Below are 19,501 nucleotides of genomic sequence, written 5' to 3' on the forward strand. Positions count from 1 at the left end.
AAAACACAAAAAATGACCTTTAAAGGACAGGGTTTCTTAACTTGGGCCCCTGGGTCACTATGAGTAGGCTCTGGAGGCTTGAGTGCCCTTGGGATTACCTGGGAAGTCTGTGTGTGCCTGTCCTGGAGGGAAGGGGCAGAGCTTTCATCAGATTCTCAAAGAGGTCCCATGATCTCACCTCTTTCATCTCGGGTCCCTGGTAGCTACCCATAACTGTTGGCAGAAGGCTGTCAGTGACTCACAGAGGCAACGATTCACAGGTAAAGAAGAGAACACAAGATGGTTTAATTTGTAGAGTCAAGAGTTGTTTGTTCTTGATTACAGCGTTCAACATGCAAATTACATTCACTGCTTGGTACAGAAATGGTATCTTGCCACTTCTCTGAGTCATTTAATCCACTCAGAATTATTCCTGGGCAACCCTCATCTACACGTTCACCATCAAGTGTCCTCTCTCCCATTTTAAGATGATGTGCGAACTCTCTCTTATCCAGAATAACTAGGAAATGAGATCTTTAGTTCAACTGAGTAGCCATATAAAGAACCATTGATTTTTCAATGGATTTGATATATTCTGAACTCCAGATCAAGAGCATACATTCTTTAACCTGTTGTTGATGATTCTGAAGGCACCAGCAGTGTCTCAGGGCCACTGATTTTCACTGGACAGTGTTAAAGATATATAGAAGGTTTGCTAAGTCTGTCCTGGCCCTGGATATTCACTCTGAAAAGAGTTTATCTGAATAAAGTTTTGCCTTTCTGCCTTCTAAGTCATTCAGCCAACTCAAAATGAATATAGGGGGATTCATTTTGCTCACCCACAGTTTCTAAATGTTTGGTAATGACAATGTATTACTTCTGTGAAGAAAATTATAAAAATACTAACACACACAAAAATTAAAAGGTAAAAATTCAGGGTGTAGCGCTCCCAAGAAAACAGGAGTTTATGGTGATTAGAATTCAGGGTGACTGCACAAAATAATTAGACTGGACAACCCTTCCTCCAAAGATTGAATTTTTGCTAAGTTTGTATATAATATCACTAGCTTGAATTTTCCCCCTTTCCCTGACTTTCATTACTAGGGTCATTGGAATGAAACTGAAAAAAAAAAACGTTTTTTAAATAGCTCTTTCCTATAGTCACCCAGCACACACTCCTCATTTCTACTAGCTTCAAACATGAAAGGGGAACCCAGCTCAGACAATAACGATCCTTGCTGCACGCCCGCCAGCTCATGCATCTTCCTTTTTATTCTGAGAGGCTCCAGACCAAACTAAAGTTACAAGGTTAAGCGCTACTCTGTCAGGATTTCCTGATAGAGCTAATCAATCCCTGCTTGGTCTTCAAAAAATGGAGGTCTGTAATTCCTTTTTGAACATGCCTTCGAAGTGGAGGTCCTTGGCCATGAGCTCCTCTTCGACATCATCTAGTGCCCACTGATGATCCGTCAGCTCCAAAGCTTCCCACTCTGTCTGCAAAGGAAGAGGACATCAGGGAAGGGAGAAGATGGCAGGTTACTCACAGCAACGGCCGACCTCTATTGAGCATCTAGTCTGAGCCAGGAGCTGGCCTAAGTTCTTTAAATGTATTGGCTCATTTAATTCTATGAGGTAGGTTCATTATCCCCCCATTTGCAGATAAGGAAATAAATGCTAAGAGAGGTCAGATAGTTTGTTTGAAGTCACTGGATTAGCAACTAGCGGAGATAAGATTTAAGTTTAGTTCTGTCTGCCTCCAAAGCCCCAGTGCTAAACATGTATAATACACTGCCAATATACTGCCTCTTATTCGATCAGCTCATGCTCAGTAAGCACCTGCTTTGTGCCCAGAACTGGGTTATGTGCTGGGAATATGGACGTCAGACACAGTTTTAAGGGAAGAACAATAGACAAATTGATGCTTCATGATTTTGAGTCCCTCTGCTTCAGAATCGAGACACTGGCATCTGGTTTAAGTTGTGGGGGATCAAATGAGGATATGGCCAGGCATATCTTCAAGGGGCCTAAGAACATGTCCTCTAACTTCACACCCAAATGCACAGTGGCATTTCATATAGGTGATGGGAGGCCTGTAATGTGATGGTCTTAATGATTTCATCACTGGGAGAAAGGTTTGATAATGTCACTATAAAACTATTTTGGCATATAAGCATTTGCATGTAAGCTATGAGTATGCTAAGCAAAAATAAATTTGCCTAATTCTCCAAGAAATTACATTTCTCAAATATTCTAATAGTGCTGACAACTTTTGTATTTAATTATGATTTTTTTAAATGCTTTATGAAATTTAATGTGCAATACACGTTGGCTCATGGGTGTTTTTGTTTTTATTCTTTTTTTAAAGATTTATCTTTATTTCTCTCTCTCCTGTTCCTCCCCTGCCCTGCCCCAGTTGTCTGTTCTCTGTATCCATTCACTGTGTGTTCTTCTGTGTCCGCTTATATTTCTGTCAGCGGCACCGGGAATCTGTGTCTCTTTTTGTTGCATCATCTTGCTGCATCAGCTCTCTGTGTGTGTGGCGCCACTCCTGGGCAGGATGGACTTCCTTTTGTGCTGGGTGGCTCTCCTTACGGGGTGCACTCCTTGTGCGTGGGGCTCCCATAAGCAGGGGACACCCCTGCATGGCATGGCACTCCTTGCACGCATCAGCACTGCGCATTGGCCAGCTCCACACAGGTCAAGGAGGCCCTGGGTTTGAACCGTGGACCTCCCATGTGGTAGGCGGACGCTCTATCCATGGAGCCAAGTCCGCTTTTGTTTTTGTTTCCAGATATAATTCACATGCCATAAAATCCACCCTTTTAAAGGGTATACTTCGGTGGTTTTTAGTATATTCACAAAACTGTGCAACCATTACCATTATCTAATTCCAGAACATTTCTATGGATGCAAAAACACACACACACACAAAACCCTGTACCAATAGCAGACACTCTCCATCATGAAGTATGATACTACCTGTGCATTTTTCATAGATGTCCTTTGACATTTTGAGGAAGTTCCCTTCTATTTCTAGTTTGTTGAGTGTTATTATCGCAAAAAATTAGTGAGATTTTCTGTACAGAAAAAATTATACTGGATTTTATAAGTTCCAGATGCATTTTGTGAAAAGGCTTTAATAATTGATTAAAAAAAAAAATACAAGTCCTATCTGACATCTACAGGCTCCAAAAAACAGTTCAAAGAATTCTAGATGTTTACTTGATGTCTTTGATTGGACTGCTGTTCTAGCTCCCCTATACAGGATGGATTAAATTGGGGTGGGTGAGCTTTTAGAAAACTAGTAAAGGTACCAAGATTATCCAATTTACTTGGTAGATGATTCTGTGACAGGAACAAAAGACATGTAAACTAAAATACCTTTTTAGTACCCTTAAGTTCAAAGGCCTGAAATTCAGTTTAAATCTCTCACTTCAGGGAGGCATGTAGAGTAGCTTTTGGAGCCCACACTTGAGCTCTGGAGGGAGCACCGAGCCTACCTTGAAAGCCTTGTTGGTGTCTGCAGGCATGGCCATGGCTGCTCCTGTCATCTGCTCCTGCATCATTCGTGACTGGTCAGCAGCTGCAGCATAAGACACAGCTATGTGAGTGCCAACGTTCAGCAAGCACTTGAGTATCCTTGGGGAAGAATGGTCTTTAGAGACACCTGGTGGTGGGCTAAAGACTGTAGGACGGACTGGCCCTCTCACTTACTGGCTATGTGATCCTGGGCAAGTTACTTTCCCTCTCCTGATAAATGAGGATGATTTTTCAGTTCTAAGCTTTATTTCAATTTCAAACAACATTAAGTTATTGAGCAACTACTATATGCCAGGCACTTTATTAAGTGCTTTAGGTATTCCACCTCATCTACTCCTAACAACAACTCTGCATGTTAGCTATTAAGGTCCCACACTTACAGAGAAGCAATGAGAGGTTTAAAATAGTAAAGCAATTTGTCTGAAGTCCAAGCCATTAAATAAGAGACCTGGGATTGGTCCTGGCAAGAACTCTAGACAGAAGATCCACTCTGACTGATTCTGCCCTTTCCCCCATTCTTCGCTCAATTTCAACTCACTTCTCCCCCATTCGGGGTATGGGAACATGAAGAGTACATGTTTTCCATAGTCTCATAAACTGATGAGGGTGCATCTTACATCTAGTCAATGAACTAACTGATAAAACCAGGCCTTCTTACTTTAAGCTTCAGGTGTTTGGCTTACAATACTGGGGCTGGACCTCTCACATGAGGGTTGCAGACTTTGGGGAATCCAGTATTGTCCCAGTGATTGCTAAGGAAAATTCAGATCTTCAGATTGACTCTTGGAATTTTTAAGACCTTTTCCAAATACCCCAGAAACTTAAGGAGTTTAAGGAATGAGCTTTTGTATTTTACTGTACTGACAAACTGCACAACTGACATGATTTTGCTGGCCCTGGCATGGATGATTCATTCACTGAGGCAAGAAAGTGGTATTTGCTTATTAAATATGACAGGCTTCTTACCATTATCTTGGCCCAGAATCAGAGAGTAAATGCTCCGAAGGCCAAATACATTGAGAAAGTACCAGGATGCAGAACTCACCCTAGCAAAGCAAAAGTAAAACAGTGTAGGTGGTTATTTCAGAAGTTAATGTAGTTCATACTTCTACCCCCGAAGTTGCTCAGTGTATATAAAGAAATCGCCCAGGGTAGGCTCCCTTCATCCAAAACGCAACCAAAGAAGAAATACAAGTCATTAAGGTAGCCTTACGAATAGTTGTTCTCTGTAGGCAAACTGCTACTTATAACTGTGTAATAAATTCTTCTGCATTCAGTAATAGGAATAGAACTCATAACTGGTATGCTTTCTTTTTTTTTTAAAGATTTATTTACCTCCCCTTCTCCCCGCCCCCCCATTCGCTGTGTGTTCTTCTGTGACCGCTTCTATCCTTATCAGCGGCACGGGGAATCTGTGTTTCTCTTTGTTGCGTCATCTTGCTGTGCCAGCTCTCCGTGTGTGCGGCGCCATTCTTGGACAGGCTACACTTTGTTCCGCGCTGGGTGGCTCTCCTTACGGGGTGCATCCTTACGCGTGGGGCTCCCCTATACGGGGGACATCTCTGTGTGGCACAGCACTCCTTGTGCGCATCAGCACTGAGCATGGGCCAGCTCTGCACGGTTCAAGGAGGCCTGGGGTTTGAACCGTGGACCTCCCACGTGGTAGGCAGATGCCCTATCCATTGGGCCAAGTCCGCTTCCCCTGGTATGCTTTCTTTTATCTGGGAATGTAATCTTTATTTTGATTTTCCTTTTTACATAATAGGTTTTCAAAACTACTCTTTTTAATTATAAAAATAACATATGATCATTACATATAACAATTACAAACCAATACATAAGTGTACAAAATAAAAACTGTGGCATTCAGGAAATACCTGCACTACCAAGAACTGTGACTACTAGGAAAGCCACTCAAAGTTTTGAACTTTATCACCAAGGCTTCCCTTAACTTAGGTTTCCCACCCTGCCCTCACAAAATAAAAATGCGTGCATATAATAAAAGCTAAAAAGTGTAAGAGAAATGATCTATGAATGTAAGAACCCATACTTCATTCTCATATTTGGATCACATAACAGCCGGTATCTACTCTGGTTACTCCATCAGGCTGCAGATAAGTAAATGACCTATCAGTCCCCAATGTTACTGATCTACATATAACTTAGGCTAATTGTATACTCAGGCTCCAGTCTCCAATGGAGCATGTTAGTCACATACCTGTCCAAATATTGATAAAAAATAAATAAGCTTTTCTCAAGCCCATGAAATGTTTGTTTAGCCAAAATGAGACTGGAAGATAGTGATATAATAGAGGCATGCTATTTGTATAAAGTACAGCTCTTCTCCTTGAGTGGAACTGTTCATAGCCAAGAGTCTCCCAGCATCTGGTCTCTTCTGTCCCTTCCAAACAACCAGAGACTGCTCTGCTCAAACCTAAGATGTGAGTCAAGGGTACTGCTGGTGTCCGCTGTCCCCCATGAGCCTCTTCTCTTTTTGGCTGGTTTTCAGTTTCTGCCATGCTTTGGGAAGCCATAGACTAAACAGTCTGGAGAAACCCCTTGAAGAAGCACTGCTGGATTCTAGGTACTATAATAGTGTTTTCTAATAGCTATTTAATTTTGGATTTTATTACTCTGCTATAAAAATAGAGTGGAACATAAACATAAATACTAGATTTGGACAGACTTTGTGTTCAAATCTCAGTTCTTCCACCTACTTCACAGGGTTGCTATGAAGATAAAATGAGATAATATTGGAAAACCCCTAGCATAGTGACTAATATCAATGAAAATGATTTCTATTAGTAGTAATATTTTGGAAAAAGTATTTTGGAAAAAAATAATAAAAACATGTTCTCCTATAAGCTCCAAGGTATTGCTAAAAGGTTAGCCCGGCCAGAATTCCTTATTTTACCTTTTAACTTTTTTGGGGGTTGAAACACCCATCCATCCCTGCACTCCTAAGCACCAAAAAGCTAAAGAAAAGAGGCTGACACATTCTTTCCTTTGTACAAGTTGCCATAACCCACCCATGGCGTTTTGATGAAAAAAACTTTGAAAACCTATTCCAATGAAGTTTGGAAATTGGAAATACTATTTGTTAAGAGACACTAGTTTTAGATTTTGGTTTATGTAAGAACGAAGCACTTACCAGGATGCATCTAATGTTAGTAGTTCGATTCCTTGCTGTAGCATAGGTTTAAAACGGAGGGTCAGTGGAAATGGTACCTTGGCTGCAGAGAATAAAAAAAAAAGTTCAAACTGCTACTGGCTTTTTTATTTTTAGAATAGCCTAAGTGCGAGTGCACATATTCTTTCCTTGAGGGGGTGAGAACTCTGTACTGTAAGAAAACTTGTGGCAACTTCTGAAGACATAGAAAAGAGTCAAAATGTCACTTTTCTAGTTTCCTTGAATAATTATCAGCTGCCATACTGCAGAGGAAGCAGGGACTCAAACCAAACTGTAACCTAAAAACTAGAAAACACTTGCACTAATCCATACATGATCCTAAACAGAATACGTATATACACAAAGATCTTCATTACTAAGAATCCAAACTGATTAAAGTCAAACCAGATAATCTTTAAAAACAAATGGGCAAACAAACTCACCCCAACACTAGCAAATGAAGTCAAAAGAGAAATAAGCTCTCCAGCCTCTCAGCTAGAACATCAAATTAGTTTTAGATATAAACTACCAGATCACTTCTTTGAGTTTCTATTAGTAGAAAAATGCCCAGATCATGAGCTTAGGATCATGGGTTAATGGCCTCAAAATTATAGCATGAAATTTTTTTGTTCAATGAATGTTCTAAGTGTCCACTAGAGAACACAGGTCCTGTGATATTGTCTCATAGCATTCAGATTTCTCTAACTAGGGGCATGGGAAAGGAACACAAATGAAGAAAACATGAAGTGTGCTGAGTCTGTAACTTACTTGTGACAAAGCCTGAGAATGTCATGTTGATCCATCCACCAATAAGAATCATAGGGAGGACATTTGTTACATTCCCCTTCATCATGTCTGTGAGCATAGTGGGATCTAAGACAAAAACACAGGAGATCCTTGGATTTTAACACTGTTGGCAGGGACTTCCTCCTGATTTTCTGTCAATTTTTAATTTATTTGATCATTAAAGTAATACAAGTTTGCTGTAAAAAATTCAAATGACATAGCAAAGTAGGATGGGGCCAGCTCCTCTGGGCCCAATCTCTAAACTCTTTTCACTATTTGTTTCACCCATTTTTCAATATATACTCAATAAAGTACATTTTCTTGTTTTTTTTTTAAAGATTAAAATACCGTGGATGGTATTTCTATGTTGTTATATGTCTCCCTCATTCTTTTCAATGCCTGTATGGAGATTCTACTGTGTGGTTGTACCCAACACTTTTGGGGAGACCTACAGATTGTTTCCAATTTTTTTTGGTCAATAAACAATGCTGCCAAGAACTAACTTGTATGAGTCTCTGCATGTTTATGTTTTTCTGAAAGAGAAATTCCTAGAAGTAGAATTTCGGGGTCAAAGGATTTGCACATTTAAAATGGACAGACACCATCCAGCTGTCATTCAATAAGGTTCACTTTTTGACACTCCCACCAATTGCAAGAGGGTCTAACTTCCTATGACCTTGCAAGTACTAGTTTCAACCAATCACTCAATCTTTGCCAATTTAATGGGCTAAAAAGGAAGTCTTGTTTTATTTTGCATTCCATGGATTATCAGTGAGCTCAAATATCTTTTCAAAAAATTACTTGTCCTTTGTTTCTTGCAGGTTTTCTAAAAAAGTTTTAAAAATTATCTTCAGTGTCTTCTGAATGGGCTTAATATAGCTGGTTATCTCACCTAAAAAAAAAGAGTACTAGAATGAGAGGACAGTCAACATAGAATAATAAAGTATTTTGTTTTACTTTAGACTGGGATTGGTGGAAATAAGAAATCTATTGGAGCAAAAGTTGCAGGTTGGGCCAAGAAATCACATCTGACTAAGAAATGGCTGGTTCTTGGGAAGTAGTGAGCCCCTTGTTACTCAAGTTGAAGCTGGGAGGCCTCTGTCAGGAACAGGATTCAGGCAATGCAGGGAGCTGGGACTGGAATGCTTTGCCAACTGCATTCCACAGGGCTCAGATCCTGAGCAAAGGAAGCAACCCAGGAACATGAATCTGGTCTCCCCACCCTCTCACCAGCATTCCCTCTTTATTTATTTATTTTTTTAAAAAAAGATTTATTTATTTATTTTAATGTCCCCCCCTCCCCTGGTTGTCTGTTCTTGGTGTCTATTAGCTGCGTCTTGTTTCTTTGTCCGCTTTTGTTGTCGTCAGCGGCACGGGAAGTGTGGGCGGCGTCATTCCTGGGCAGGCTGCTCTTTCTTTTCACGCTGGGCGGCTTTCCTCACGGGCGCACTCCTTGCGCGTGGGGCCGGGGGACACCCTTGCGTGGCACGGCACTCCTTGCGCGCATCAGCGCTGCACATGGCCAGCTCCACACGGGTCAAGGAGGCCCGGGGTTTGAACCGCGGACCTCCCATATGGTAGACGGATGCCCTAACCACTGGGCCAAAGTCCGTTTCCCCTCTTTATTTTTTTAAAGATTTATTCCCCACCCCACCCCCATTGTCTGTTCTGTGTGTCCACTCGCTGTGTGTTCTTCAGTGTCCGCCTGCATTCTTGTCAGCAGCACTGGGAATCTGTGTCTCTTTGTTGCGTCATCTTGCTGCATCAGCTCTCCGTGTGTGTGGCGCCATTCCTGGGCAGGCTGGACTTTCTTTCATACTGGGTGGCTCTCCATATAGGGCACACTCCTTGCGCGTGGAGCTCTCCTACACGGGGGACACCCCTGCGTGGTACAGCACTCCTTGCATACATCAGCACTGTGCATGGGCCAGCTCACCACATGGGTCAGGAGGTCCTGGGTTTGAACCTTGGACATCCCATGTGGTAGACGGACGCTCTATCAATTGAGCCACATCCGTTTCCCAAGTTCCTTTTTCTACATCTACTGTTGTAGATTTATTTGAAAAAGAGTATTCTATTTTCATAGATTCCTGTATTAGATGATCTCAGGGTCTCTTAAGTTATTACCTTCCCCAATTCAACATTTAAATAATACACCTTCCCTGCCCACCTACTTCCCCAAAAAACCAACCCATGTTCAAATTTTCTTTAACGATAAGAGAAAGAATAAACATACCAGTCATAGGGGAAGGTGGCACTACCTTCCTTTTAGTTTTTTTGAAAAATCCATCCTCTGGGTTGTTGAAGTAATATTTTCGCGTCAAGAAGGACTAGTTAAAAAAAAAACACTTTTTAAGTCTTAGAACTGTGACATAGCAATTGTCAAATTATTCCCCAGACATTTAGTGAGAAGGCCCTTGGAATATGCTGTTGCACTCAGTACTGTCAACCTACTTGGCAGCTGACCTGACACTTTAGCTGAGTCACATTTAAGAACAATTTCCTAAGAAGGGTAAGGTCACAATGACAGCAAACACCAGCGGGCCACAATTTAATTACTGAGTTGCCAACCTTCAGCTTCTCCCAAAGAGTCCCCTTAAAAAACATTTAGATATCTGCTAACCTCAATAGTGAATCGTGCACTTTTAATGAAAGATAAATGAGTACCTGTTTGGGAATGTATTTTCCATTTTCCCTGAGGACTCTGCTTCGAATTAGGACTTGACTGAAAAATACAACCAAGACAAAGAGATTTTTTAAAAAAGTGAAACACTAGAATAAAATGAGAGAATAAGTAGAAGACCCATTTAAACAGAAGAGAGGGCCTATTTGGCAACGGCCTGTGTGGAAACCTTTCAAAATACAGGTATCCAATAAACCAATACATACGACATTGCTAACCCAATGATCAGGTTTTCAAAGAGTGCTTTTCATAAGCAGTTGTGTTTCTGAACAAATAAAGATTTATCAGGGAGGCACATATGGGACAATGCGCTCTGTTTTTTCTTACATAAAATGGTGCCAAGAAGAAACTTTCTCTGAGTGGAAAAAGTAGCAGTTGGAGACTCTCAGAAGATTTAGGGGTAGGAGGGAGCAGAGAATGGTGGGGATAAAAGAAGGAACTTCTTAAAATCCATGGAGAAATGAGTACAGGACTTGAGAGGGTTATCACCTGACAGGCAAGAAATATAAATTCCATCCAGGATTCAGGTTGCTAATAAGCTCTCAATAAACATTCACTGAATTTATGAATGAAATAATTTGGTGATATTAGGAGAACATACTTGAACACTAAAGAGAACAGAGTGCTATACAACAGGTGGGTATTGCTAAGATACAAAATGTCCAATGGAACAGAGATCAAAATACTTATTTTTTTTTAGGTTTTCAAAAGTTGTTTTAATGGAGGAAAACACTTAAGTTTGTGGAAATTCTTCTTGAAACATGAAAAAAAGAAATTATATAAAGAAACATAAGAAAACTATCTGCTTGGTTTTCTTTCTCTCTGCTTCTTAATACAAACACCTTGCTCTAAGCAGTCAGGGCCACAGGGCTCCCTTGTCACCCTGTACACATTCTGGCTTCTGCCCACTCTGGAAATGCTCTATGCCCTTTTCCTTTACCAATTCTACCCCATCATGCCTGAAAATCTTCTTCCTCTTCATACCCCACTTTCCCCATGAAACTCTTTCTGATACCTGTGCCCTCAAAGAATTCTCTCTCGTCTTTCTCCTGCTCTTGAACTATACAGCTGAGTACTGTTTCCACAGGCCTACAGAGCTGACATTTAATATGTTCTGTTCCCTGGGAGCTACTCTATAGCTAGGCAAAATGTGTGGCCGATATACCAGTATGCTGGTCTCTGATGAGATAAGTATAGATATCTAGAGTAAGCGTTGAGAATTTTACTGTAATTTGGCACTGTGAATGCATAAATGTGATCAAAATATTTTACAAAGAAATTGATTTAAGATAGATTGGAAACAAACACAACAAAAACCTGGGCCTTCACTGCTGGCAGTTTAAAAAGCACTGCGTCTAGAATAATGGATAAAAATGTAAGCTCTGGGGTTGGACAGATGGGTTAAAATCCTCGCTCTACCACTTACTGGCTATGTGGTCTTAGACAAGTTGCTTAAATTCTCTAAGCCTCTATTCATATTCTGCACAACAGATTTATTCTCTCATTGAACAAAAAATTTCCTAAGCAGCTGAGTGCCACATACTGTATTAGGCAATATGAACAATAGTGACCAAAAAAAAGCAAATATTTCAGGAAGGCTAAAGTCTGGTGGGGAAGACAGACATTACTCGAATAATCACAGGAATAAATGTAAAATTCAACTATATCCTAGGAAGGAGAGATGGGTGATGTCATGGGAGTGTATAACGGGGGGGATGTGACTGAGTATGGGAGGTTCAAGTCTCAGAGAAAGTTTTGTTGAAGATGTATGACTAAGTTGGAATCTTAGGGATGAGTAGGAATTACCCTGGCAAAGTGGTGGAGGGAAGAGCATTGGCAAAAGCCCTGTGGCAGGAATAGGCACCGGATCTCTGAGGACACAAGAGAAAGGCCACATGGCTGGAAGAGAATTACTCAAAGCATGGAGGAAGATGAAGCTTGAGAGGTAGACAGGTGCCAGGCTATACATGTCCACAGATATTCAAAAATAAATCCTTGTACTAGTAATAAAAATAAAGCTTCTCTTTTGCAGTGGTAATTTGACACCAAAAAACACTTTCTTAGAATAAAACTTTAGTGTTTAAAGTCAGTATTTCTCAAACCTGAGTTCCATATGCTTAATAATCTGTAATTGTTTTTCACCTTCCAAAAAGTCGGTATATTCTTCAAGTTTGGCAATCACATTTTACAAACATTCTATCAAACGTGGTCTAATGTATTTTATTTAGTTACCTTTTATTTTTGGTTTAATATATTTTAGAAAAATTTTAGTAAGTTTTAAAACAGTAAAAGTTTAAATAATTTAGAAACCAAATATCCCACTTTGTGATCATGCAGATTAATGGGAATTTATATTAAGAGGCATATTTTACAACTGAAAAAAAAATGTTTTGTCGTGGACTTAGGCAGGTTCAGAATCACCTGCACGGGCATTCTACCAGTGTTCAAACGGTGACCTGGTGCAGGCAGAGCCACACCACATCAGAGCCGGCAGCGCCTGGGGAAATCAAGTGATTCGACTACCTCACTTAAAGGATGGAGCAATTATGACCAGAGATGTAGAGTTTCCTCTAAACCTTTTCTCCCTGGTTCTCCATAGAGGTGGTACTGCCCTCTAAGGGGGTTTTATGGAAATCTGTAGAACTTTTTTTGATTGTAAAAATGATGGGGAGAAGGGAGGAGGAGCAGCACATAACTGTCATTTGTTAGGGATTAGGGATGCTAAGTATCTCTTAATACTGGGGACAGTTTTGCAATACAAAGGAATTGTCCCATGTTCCACACACTACTTTTGAATATTCCACCAAATTGTTTTTAATTATCTGGGCCTCAATGCTAATGTCATTTGATTTTCTTCTCCAATTTTTACATATGCTGAATTTCCAGGCATGCAATACTGAGTAAACATAGGGAAAATTGCACTTTGTTTTTTTCAGAATTTTATCAAGAGTATATCACCATTTAGGAAAATCATATCCATGATAGCATTGTCTTCTGTGATATTTAAGTAGCTATTAGTAACACATCTGTATCATCCTACAACTGCACTTGTCCCAATTATGATAATTTTATATCTAGATATATGCATCTGACTTTGGCATTATGCCTTCTAGGACAGTTGTGGACAAGCACTTACAAAATACAAATGCTCATACTATAGATTACATTTCTTTGATTTCTCCTGATTGTTACAGCTAGAGCATTTTATTGCCTTTTAAAAAATTTAAAGAGTGTTTTGTTTGGCTTTGTTTGAAGGAGGTACTGGGGATTGAACTTGGGACCTCTTAACATGTGAAGCAGACACTCAACACTCCACTTAATTGCTTTTTTAAAAAAAATTTTCTATGTAGATTGTACCAGCTGTGAATTTCATTTTAGGTTAGAAAAGAGAGCTTTGGGTATCATTCAGAAACCTTGCTCTAAAATCACATAGTAAGCCAGGGGCAGAAAATTGTGGCAGAGAAGCTATAACAGCAGGAATTGTGGGTAAGAGGATTCTTGGTTCACATATAGATACAGTATTTTACTATATTGGTTACTTTGGGGAAGGCTACATAACTTCCTCTGGGCTCCTTTCCTTCACCTGTAAAAATGGATTTAGGAATATCTATTGCATAAGGTTCCCGTGAGGATGAAATGTGAACAATTTATTAGAGTCAATAAATGCTGAATGTGAGCTCTCTCCACTTTACTTCTGTCTATAGCCTTCTTAAGGTTGACATCGGTTCTGAAACTGATGCTACAAAAAAATAAATGTAGTCACTGTGGTATAGTAGAAATAGCCCTGGTATACTGGGCTTCAAGTCCTGAACGTTACCATGGGTCACTACGGGATAGTCATGGGAGTCTTCAAGTCTCAATTTCTATAAAATGGAACAAGAGTGCTTACCCCAGAGTTGCTGTGAATTTTAAATAAGCTAATGAATATAAGTGCTTACCATAGTGATTGGCATAGAATAATAAGAGCTTAATAAATAAATGCTAATAAGTGCTTTATTATAAAATAAATTATGAAGTATTTAATAAATTATTATTATTCTCAGCATAAATAGAAAATGATAAAACAGTGCTTCCCAAGTTTTAGTCACTCTCATTCCATGGTTAAGATTATTGTCTTATTCACCTAGCACTTCTACTATTAACTTAATATTTTTGTCAAGTATTTTTCTACTTATCTAAGCTTTAAAAGGAATCATTGTTACCAGCAAACCTACAATTTCTCTAATTAAAAAAATGAAAAAAATATAACCAGCAAATGGAAACCAGTAACACTTGCCACAGATAGAAAGCAACTGTTAGAAGAAAAAAAATACAAAAAAACCTACAAACTTACTGAATTTTAGCTAGCTGCAAAGCAATTTTACCGTTGCTTGTGGAAAGTTATGAGCCTGAGGCTTGCCCTCTTGTTAAAATGGGAGAGTAATAAAGTGATAGATAGGTGTTAAAGGCATAGTAGCACCTAACTGTGATGGCCTTTTCCCAGAAAGACTGAAAATTGTTACTTACCTTAATATGAAGGGGGGGTAAGGCTCATGTCTAGGCACCACCTAAAATCACGTCAAACTCCCTGTCTCCTCAGATAAATACTGTAATGAAATATGTGAGGAAGAAGCTGCCTCCACTTCAAGAGGTGAAATTACAATTACAACTCCTTTACGGTAATTTTACAGTTTGCAGAGCACTTGGCATCTCAGCTGACAATCAAGGGTAGTTTGGTAGAAAGGGGTAATCCTATTGGATGATTCCATTTGTAATATGTAAATACAGATCAAAGTATAAAGATGAAATTAGATTAGTGGTATGTAGGGCTGTGGAAGAACAGAGGGATCGAGAGGTGACTGCTAAGGGGTGTGGAGTTTTTCTTTCTGGAGAAATGAAATTGTTCTAAAATTTTTGTGGTGATGAATGCACAACATTGTGATTATACTGAAAGCTGTTGATTATACACTTTGGACAGATTCTATGGCATATGAATATATCTCAATAAAACTCCATTAAAATAAAGAAATAAATGTGCAAGAATAGCCAGAAATAGCAGCTATGGACAGTAATGGAAGCATATAGAGATTGACAGGTGAAGAATTTTTTGTCTGTTTTTTATTATTATTGAAATAATGAAAATGCTCTAATAATGATTGAAGTGATGAATGCACAAATATGAGATTATGCCAAATACCATTGATTGCACACTTTGGATGGACTGCATGTTTTATTAATATGTATGAATAACATTGATCTGTTTAAAAAAATAAAGGGAGTAATCCCTCTAACCTGACTGGGTATTACAAAGACTAAACGTAACGCACCTGCACTGCTCAGTAGGCACTCCTCCCAACAAAAGGGTGGAACGGGATAGTTTTAAGCCCACCGAAGGGTGGCGACAAGCTTAATATTAAAAGCAATGATTTTTTGAGCATTTAACTAGTCCCAGGGCCTGTGATAAAGGCTTTTTAAAGACATCATCTACTTTAATCCCCACGCAACTTTTCATGAGGCCGATACTATTATCATCCCCATTTTACAAATACGAAGGTGAAAGACAGAGGGGTAACTAGGGCAAAGTAACCCAGCCAGGAGAGAGATGCAAACCCTGGCGAATTGACATAACCTCTACACTTTCTTGCCCAAGGTCAAGGGAGAGTGAGGTCGGCGGGAGAAGGGAGGGTGCTAACCTGTCCGATACTTGCTCCTGAGTGAGTTTCTTGTCGCTCTGCAACAGGATGGACACGTAGTGGCGGATCATGCCCACAAAAAAGGTGATGATAACGATGGGCAGGACCACCCAGAGGCGGATATTGGAGTCAAGCAGCAGCTCCGGTCCCGCCATCTTCACTGAGAGAAAGCCCTAGCCGGGGTCGTGCTGCTTCTAGAACTTCCTTGGGTGCGGGGGCTTCTTTTTTGGGTCCGACTCCGCGCCTTCTTACGCCCCACACCTTGGCTGGCGCGGGACCCAGAGGCGGCCTCGCACTCGGTTCCCAGCTGGGCCGCCCGGCCGCCCACTTCCGGCGCGGAAACCTGACATCACGGCGCCGCGCGACCCGGTGGCGTCAGAGTGGCGTCGCGGCTGGCGGGAAAGTCGAGACCTAGAGGCGGCTACGCCTGTAGGAAGGTGAGTGGAACAGCAGTCGTGGTCTCTCCGGCCTCCGCGTCTCTGCCGCTTGGTCTCTAGGCCCGGGCTGAGCCCGGCTTTTCCCTCTGGGGCCCCGCGCCCCGAACCTGGGCTTCTTCGTCTTCCCTCTGGTGGGATAATCCCCCCAGGTACCTCCCCGCTTCGTTAATTCCGACAGGACCAGGGCTTTTCCCCTCAGGCCCTTCCCTGGTGACCTGGTCCAGGCAGCCGATCCCATCTCCATGCCTTTTAGGCTTCTCTGGGAGCGAGAGTGTATAGTAGCAGGTTAAGTGCCCTAAAGTCAAACGGACCAGACTTGCCCGTGTAACTTGGAGCATTAGTTTTTCCATCTGTGAAATGGATGATAATGGTTGTGAAGATTAAACAAGGCAACAGAAAAAGCGTAGCACAGTGCCTGGCACATCGTAAATGTGATTACCTATTGACTGGAAACCGTTATTATAACCAGCACTATAGGTGGTGATTAAGAGTGCTGGAGCCAGACTGCCTGAGTTAGAATCTAAGCTCTGCCACTAACTGTGAGAGTAATAATGGTACCTACTTAAAAAAGTTTTGTGAGGAAAAAATGAATTATTAAGTATAAAGCATTTAACACACTTCTTGGTATATGTTAGCTATTATTTTACATGCCTGCCATTCATTCACATTCAGTATATAGTCTAAGAAGTTTTCTTTTTTTTTTTTGATAGAGAGTTTGCACATTTAATCATGCATAAATCAGAAATTTTCTTTATCCCAGATTCCGTGCTGGGCACTTGGAATACTGAGATAAATGAGACTTGGTTTATTTTATTTTTTATTTTTATTTTATTTTTATTGAGACTTGGTTTCTGACCTCAAGGAGCCCCACAGTCTAGTGTGATGTGATAATGGGCCTTAATAAATATTCTGTGGAGCAGGGAGGCTGGAGTAGCTCCGTAGAATTTTCAAGGCAGCAGAGAAGAGCATTTCAGGTGACAAGAACAGCTTGTGCAAAGGCACCAAGACCAGGAAGGTTCTGGCTTACAAGGTAAACTAGAAAGGCCTGTGGTTCAGGGCCTACCCCCATCCTACCCCCGGCTTGTTCCATGCTCAGTCACACTTGTTTTTTACATGGGAAGCAGGTGCTCAACCACTTGAGCTGTATCGGGTCCTCCTCAATCTCATTTTTAACTCTACAAGATTCTTCTTGTTTCAGTGTGAATTCATCTGTTTTTGGACTGCTCTTCTCATAGCTTGTCTACTGGCTAAGTTCTGTTTCAACCTTTGGGGAGAGTGTACCTGAGAAATTGCCCTTACTATTCTTCATCACTTCTACCCCTAATTTAGACTAAATTTCCTTGTATAAACCTTTATAGCATCCTGCATTTTTCTTTTAGAGCACTTACACAGCTGTAGTTAAATAACAACATTGAGATCTTTCATTGCTATATTAAACTCCCTGAAGGCAGAGGTCATATCTCTTGTTTACAGTTGTTGTCCTAGCAACTAACACAGTCCCTAATCTACAGTATTGAATTAATGGGTTAAAGAAGAGGTAGACTGATGAAAGATCTTAAATGTCAGATGAACTGTGGGCTTTATCCTTCAGCAAGAGGGAAGTAGTCTGGCTAAAGAGGCAGCTAGGAAAACAAGTAAGTCTTGAAATCAAGGGAGTGTTGACCAGATATAAGAATTGAACCTTGCTCAGCACCTAGATTTAGATAGCATTAGTATAAAGAATAGAACCCCTCTTGTTTTAGACAGAACAGTTTTCTTTGAGCTATAGCTTCTCAGAATTTATCTAGTTTCTAGAGAGTAACTTCTGTTCTCTGATTGTGCTGTAGGAAGTAATTTAATTGCAGACTTTTGGTCAAAATGGTTTCCAAAAGAAGGTTGTCAAAATCTGATGATAAAGAGAACCTGACAGAAGATGCTTCCAGTAAGTATCTAGTCATTTGTTACTTTATTTCCTGTGGCAATTGTGTGAAGCACTTAAATATAAATTTCCTGCTTTTCAAGTGCTGGGAGTCGTCAAGGTTTAATGGACAGAGCACACAGAATCTAGTATCAGGAGATTTGGAATTGAGTTTCTGCCTCTTATTCCACATATGACTTTGGGCATGCCCACAATTTTTCTGAGCCTCAATTTACACATTCATAAGAGGGATTAGTATTATAGACTTTATTTACTGTGTTGGGGCACAAAGATACAATGTAGTCCCTAGCCTTAGAAAATTTTTATGCTCTCCTTTCCTGCTCAAAAAGAAATTGTAAATAATATAATGGTGTATTAGGAAAGATATGCTGTCAAAGCAAGCACACCAAAGGCAAAGAAACCAGGTAAACCTGGTGACCATAGGAGAGTGTGGATTGTTGACAACGGCCTTTATAGTTCAAAAGAGAAGAGCTTAATAGTCTTTTCCATCCATTGCACTCATATACTCTATTAAGGCAGTACTAACTTGTTTATTGAAGAGGTAATTCTTATTAGGTTCTAGGAGTATGAGTCTCGCTCTTAGTCAGAAACAACTGATAATTGATGGAAATGTTTGTTAACTCTTATCCAGCTTTCAGAAGGCTTAAAATTTCTAGGCCAAAACCATATTTGGAATAGGTTTGATTTAGAGAAGGAAATATTGAGCCTCTAACAAATCTGTTACTAAAGATATAGTAGAAATTTGAAACTCAAGAGGGATAAATTAAAATGTTTTTATAAATGAATGCCATACTTTGGAAATACTGTTCTCCAAACGGGAAGAGACTTCTGAATTAAATTTATTGGAAGGGATGTGGGTTCCCTGGGACAATGATGGGTAAATTGGATCTTTTGATCTGGCTGTGCCTGGAAAAAAAATTTTTTTTTTTAAATGAAGACTGGTCTTTGTTTCATTCTGCTTAAGACTTTATTAGGGAGTGGGAGAGGAATTAGAGAAGGGAAAAGAAAATTACATCATTAATGAGAAAGAGTAGATTTTATATTTGGCTTCAAGTATCCATTTGTTTTTTGTTTGTTTACTGTATTTTATCACTTACCGTGGTTGAAAGCCTTTGGATGAAACCAATCTGGGTTTTGCACTAACATATGATGTAGAAGAATCTGACGCATTCTTCCTACCCTTGTACCCAGTTGACCAATTCTCAAATTACGGTGTATATAAGCATTATTACCTGGAGAGCTTGTTAAAAATTTAGACTCCCAAGCCCTATCCCCGAGATTTTGATTCAGTAGCTCTAGGATGGGGCCTGGGAATAT

The 19,501-nt window shown here is 40.2% G+C and overlaps 2 protein-coding genes across 4 annotated transcripts in view; one reads left to right on the forward strand and one right to left on the reverse strand.

Moving 5' to 3' along the window:
* Positions 1 to 253: 253 nt before the first annotated feature.
* On the reverse strand, positions 254 to 15,984 carry EMC3 (ER membrane protein complex subunit 3). The gene is made up of 8 exons (XM_004452688.3): positions 15,830 to 15,984; positions 10,142 to 10,199; positions 9,711 to 9,804; positions 7,457 to 7,561; positions 6,671 to 6,752; positions 4,486 to 4,565; positions 3,480 to 3,562; positions 254 to 1,473 (listed from the first exon to the last, which is right to left on the reverse strand). The coding sequence occupies exons 1-8, from the start codon at positions 15,982 to 15,984 to the stop codon at positions 1,345 to 1,347; spliced, it is 786 nt and encodes a 261-aa protein (XP_004452745.1). The 3' UTR covers positions 254 to 1,344.
* FANCD2 (FA complementation group D2) overlaps positions 15,877 to 19,501 on the forward strand; it is a 79,244-nt gene continuing 75,619 nt past the window's right edge. Inside the window, exons 1-2 of one of the 3 annotated variants that reach the window (XM_058288552.1) lie at positions 15,877 to 16,266; positions 18,093 to 18,187. In XM_058288552.1, the coding sequence (XP_058144535.1) occupies positions 18,124 to 18,187 (64 nt within the window). In that variant the 5' untranslated portion in view covers positions 15,877 to 16,266; positions 18,093 to 18,123. The remainder of the gene's footprint in view (positions 16,267 to 18,092; positions 18,188 to 19,501) is intronic. The other 2 variants (XM_058288553.1, XM_071212220.1) reach the window with 2 other exon arrangements.

Source organism: Dasypus novemcinctus, chromosome 26 (assembly GCF_030445035.2).
Source record: "Dasypus novemcinctus isolate mDasNov1 chromosome 26, mDasNov1.1.hap2, whole genome shotgun sequence".
In the NCBI taxonomy this organism is placed as follows: domain Eukaryota; kingdom Metazoa; phylum Chordata; class Mammalia; order Cingulata; family Dasypodidae; genus Dasypus; species Dasypus novemcinctus.

Bases quoted from the DNA above. Each gene is read 5' to 3' on its own strand.
- EMC3 (XM_004452688.3), bottom strand. From the start codon at position 15,984: ATGGCGGGACCGGAGCTGCTGCTTGACTCCAATATCCGCCTCTGGGTG. The intron at 9,805-10,141 runs GTACTCATTTAT...TTTTTTAACTAG, and splicing joins GAAAATACATTCCCAAACAG to TCCTTCTTGACGCGAAAATA. The intron at 3,563-4,485 runs GTAAGAAGCCTG...CTTATGCTGCAG, and splicing joins GATTCTGGGCCAAGATAATG to CTGCTGACCAGTCACGAATG.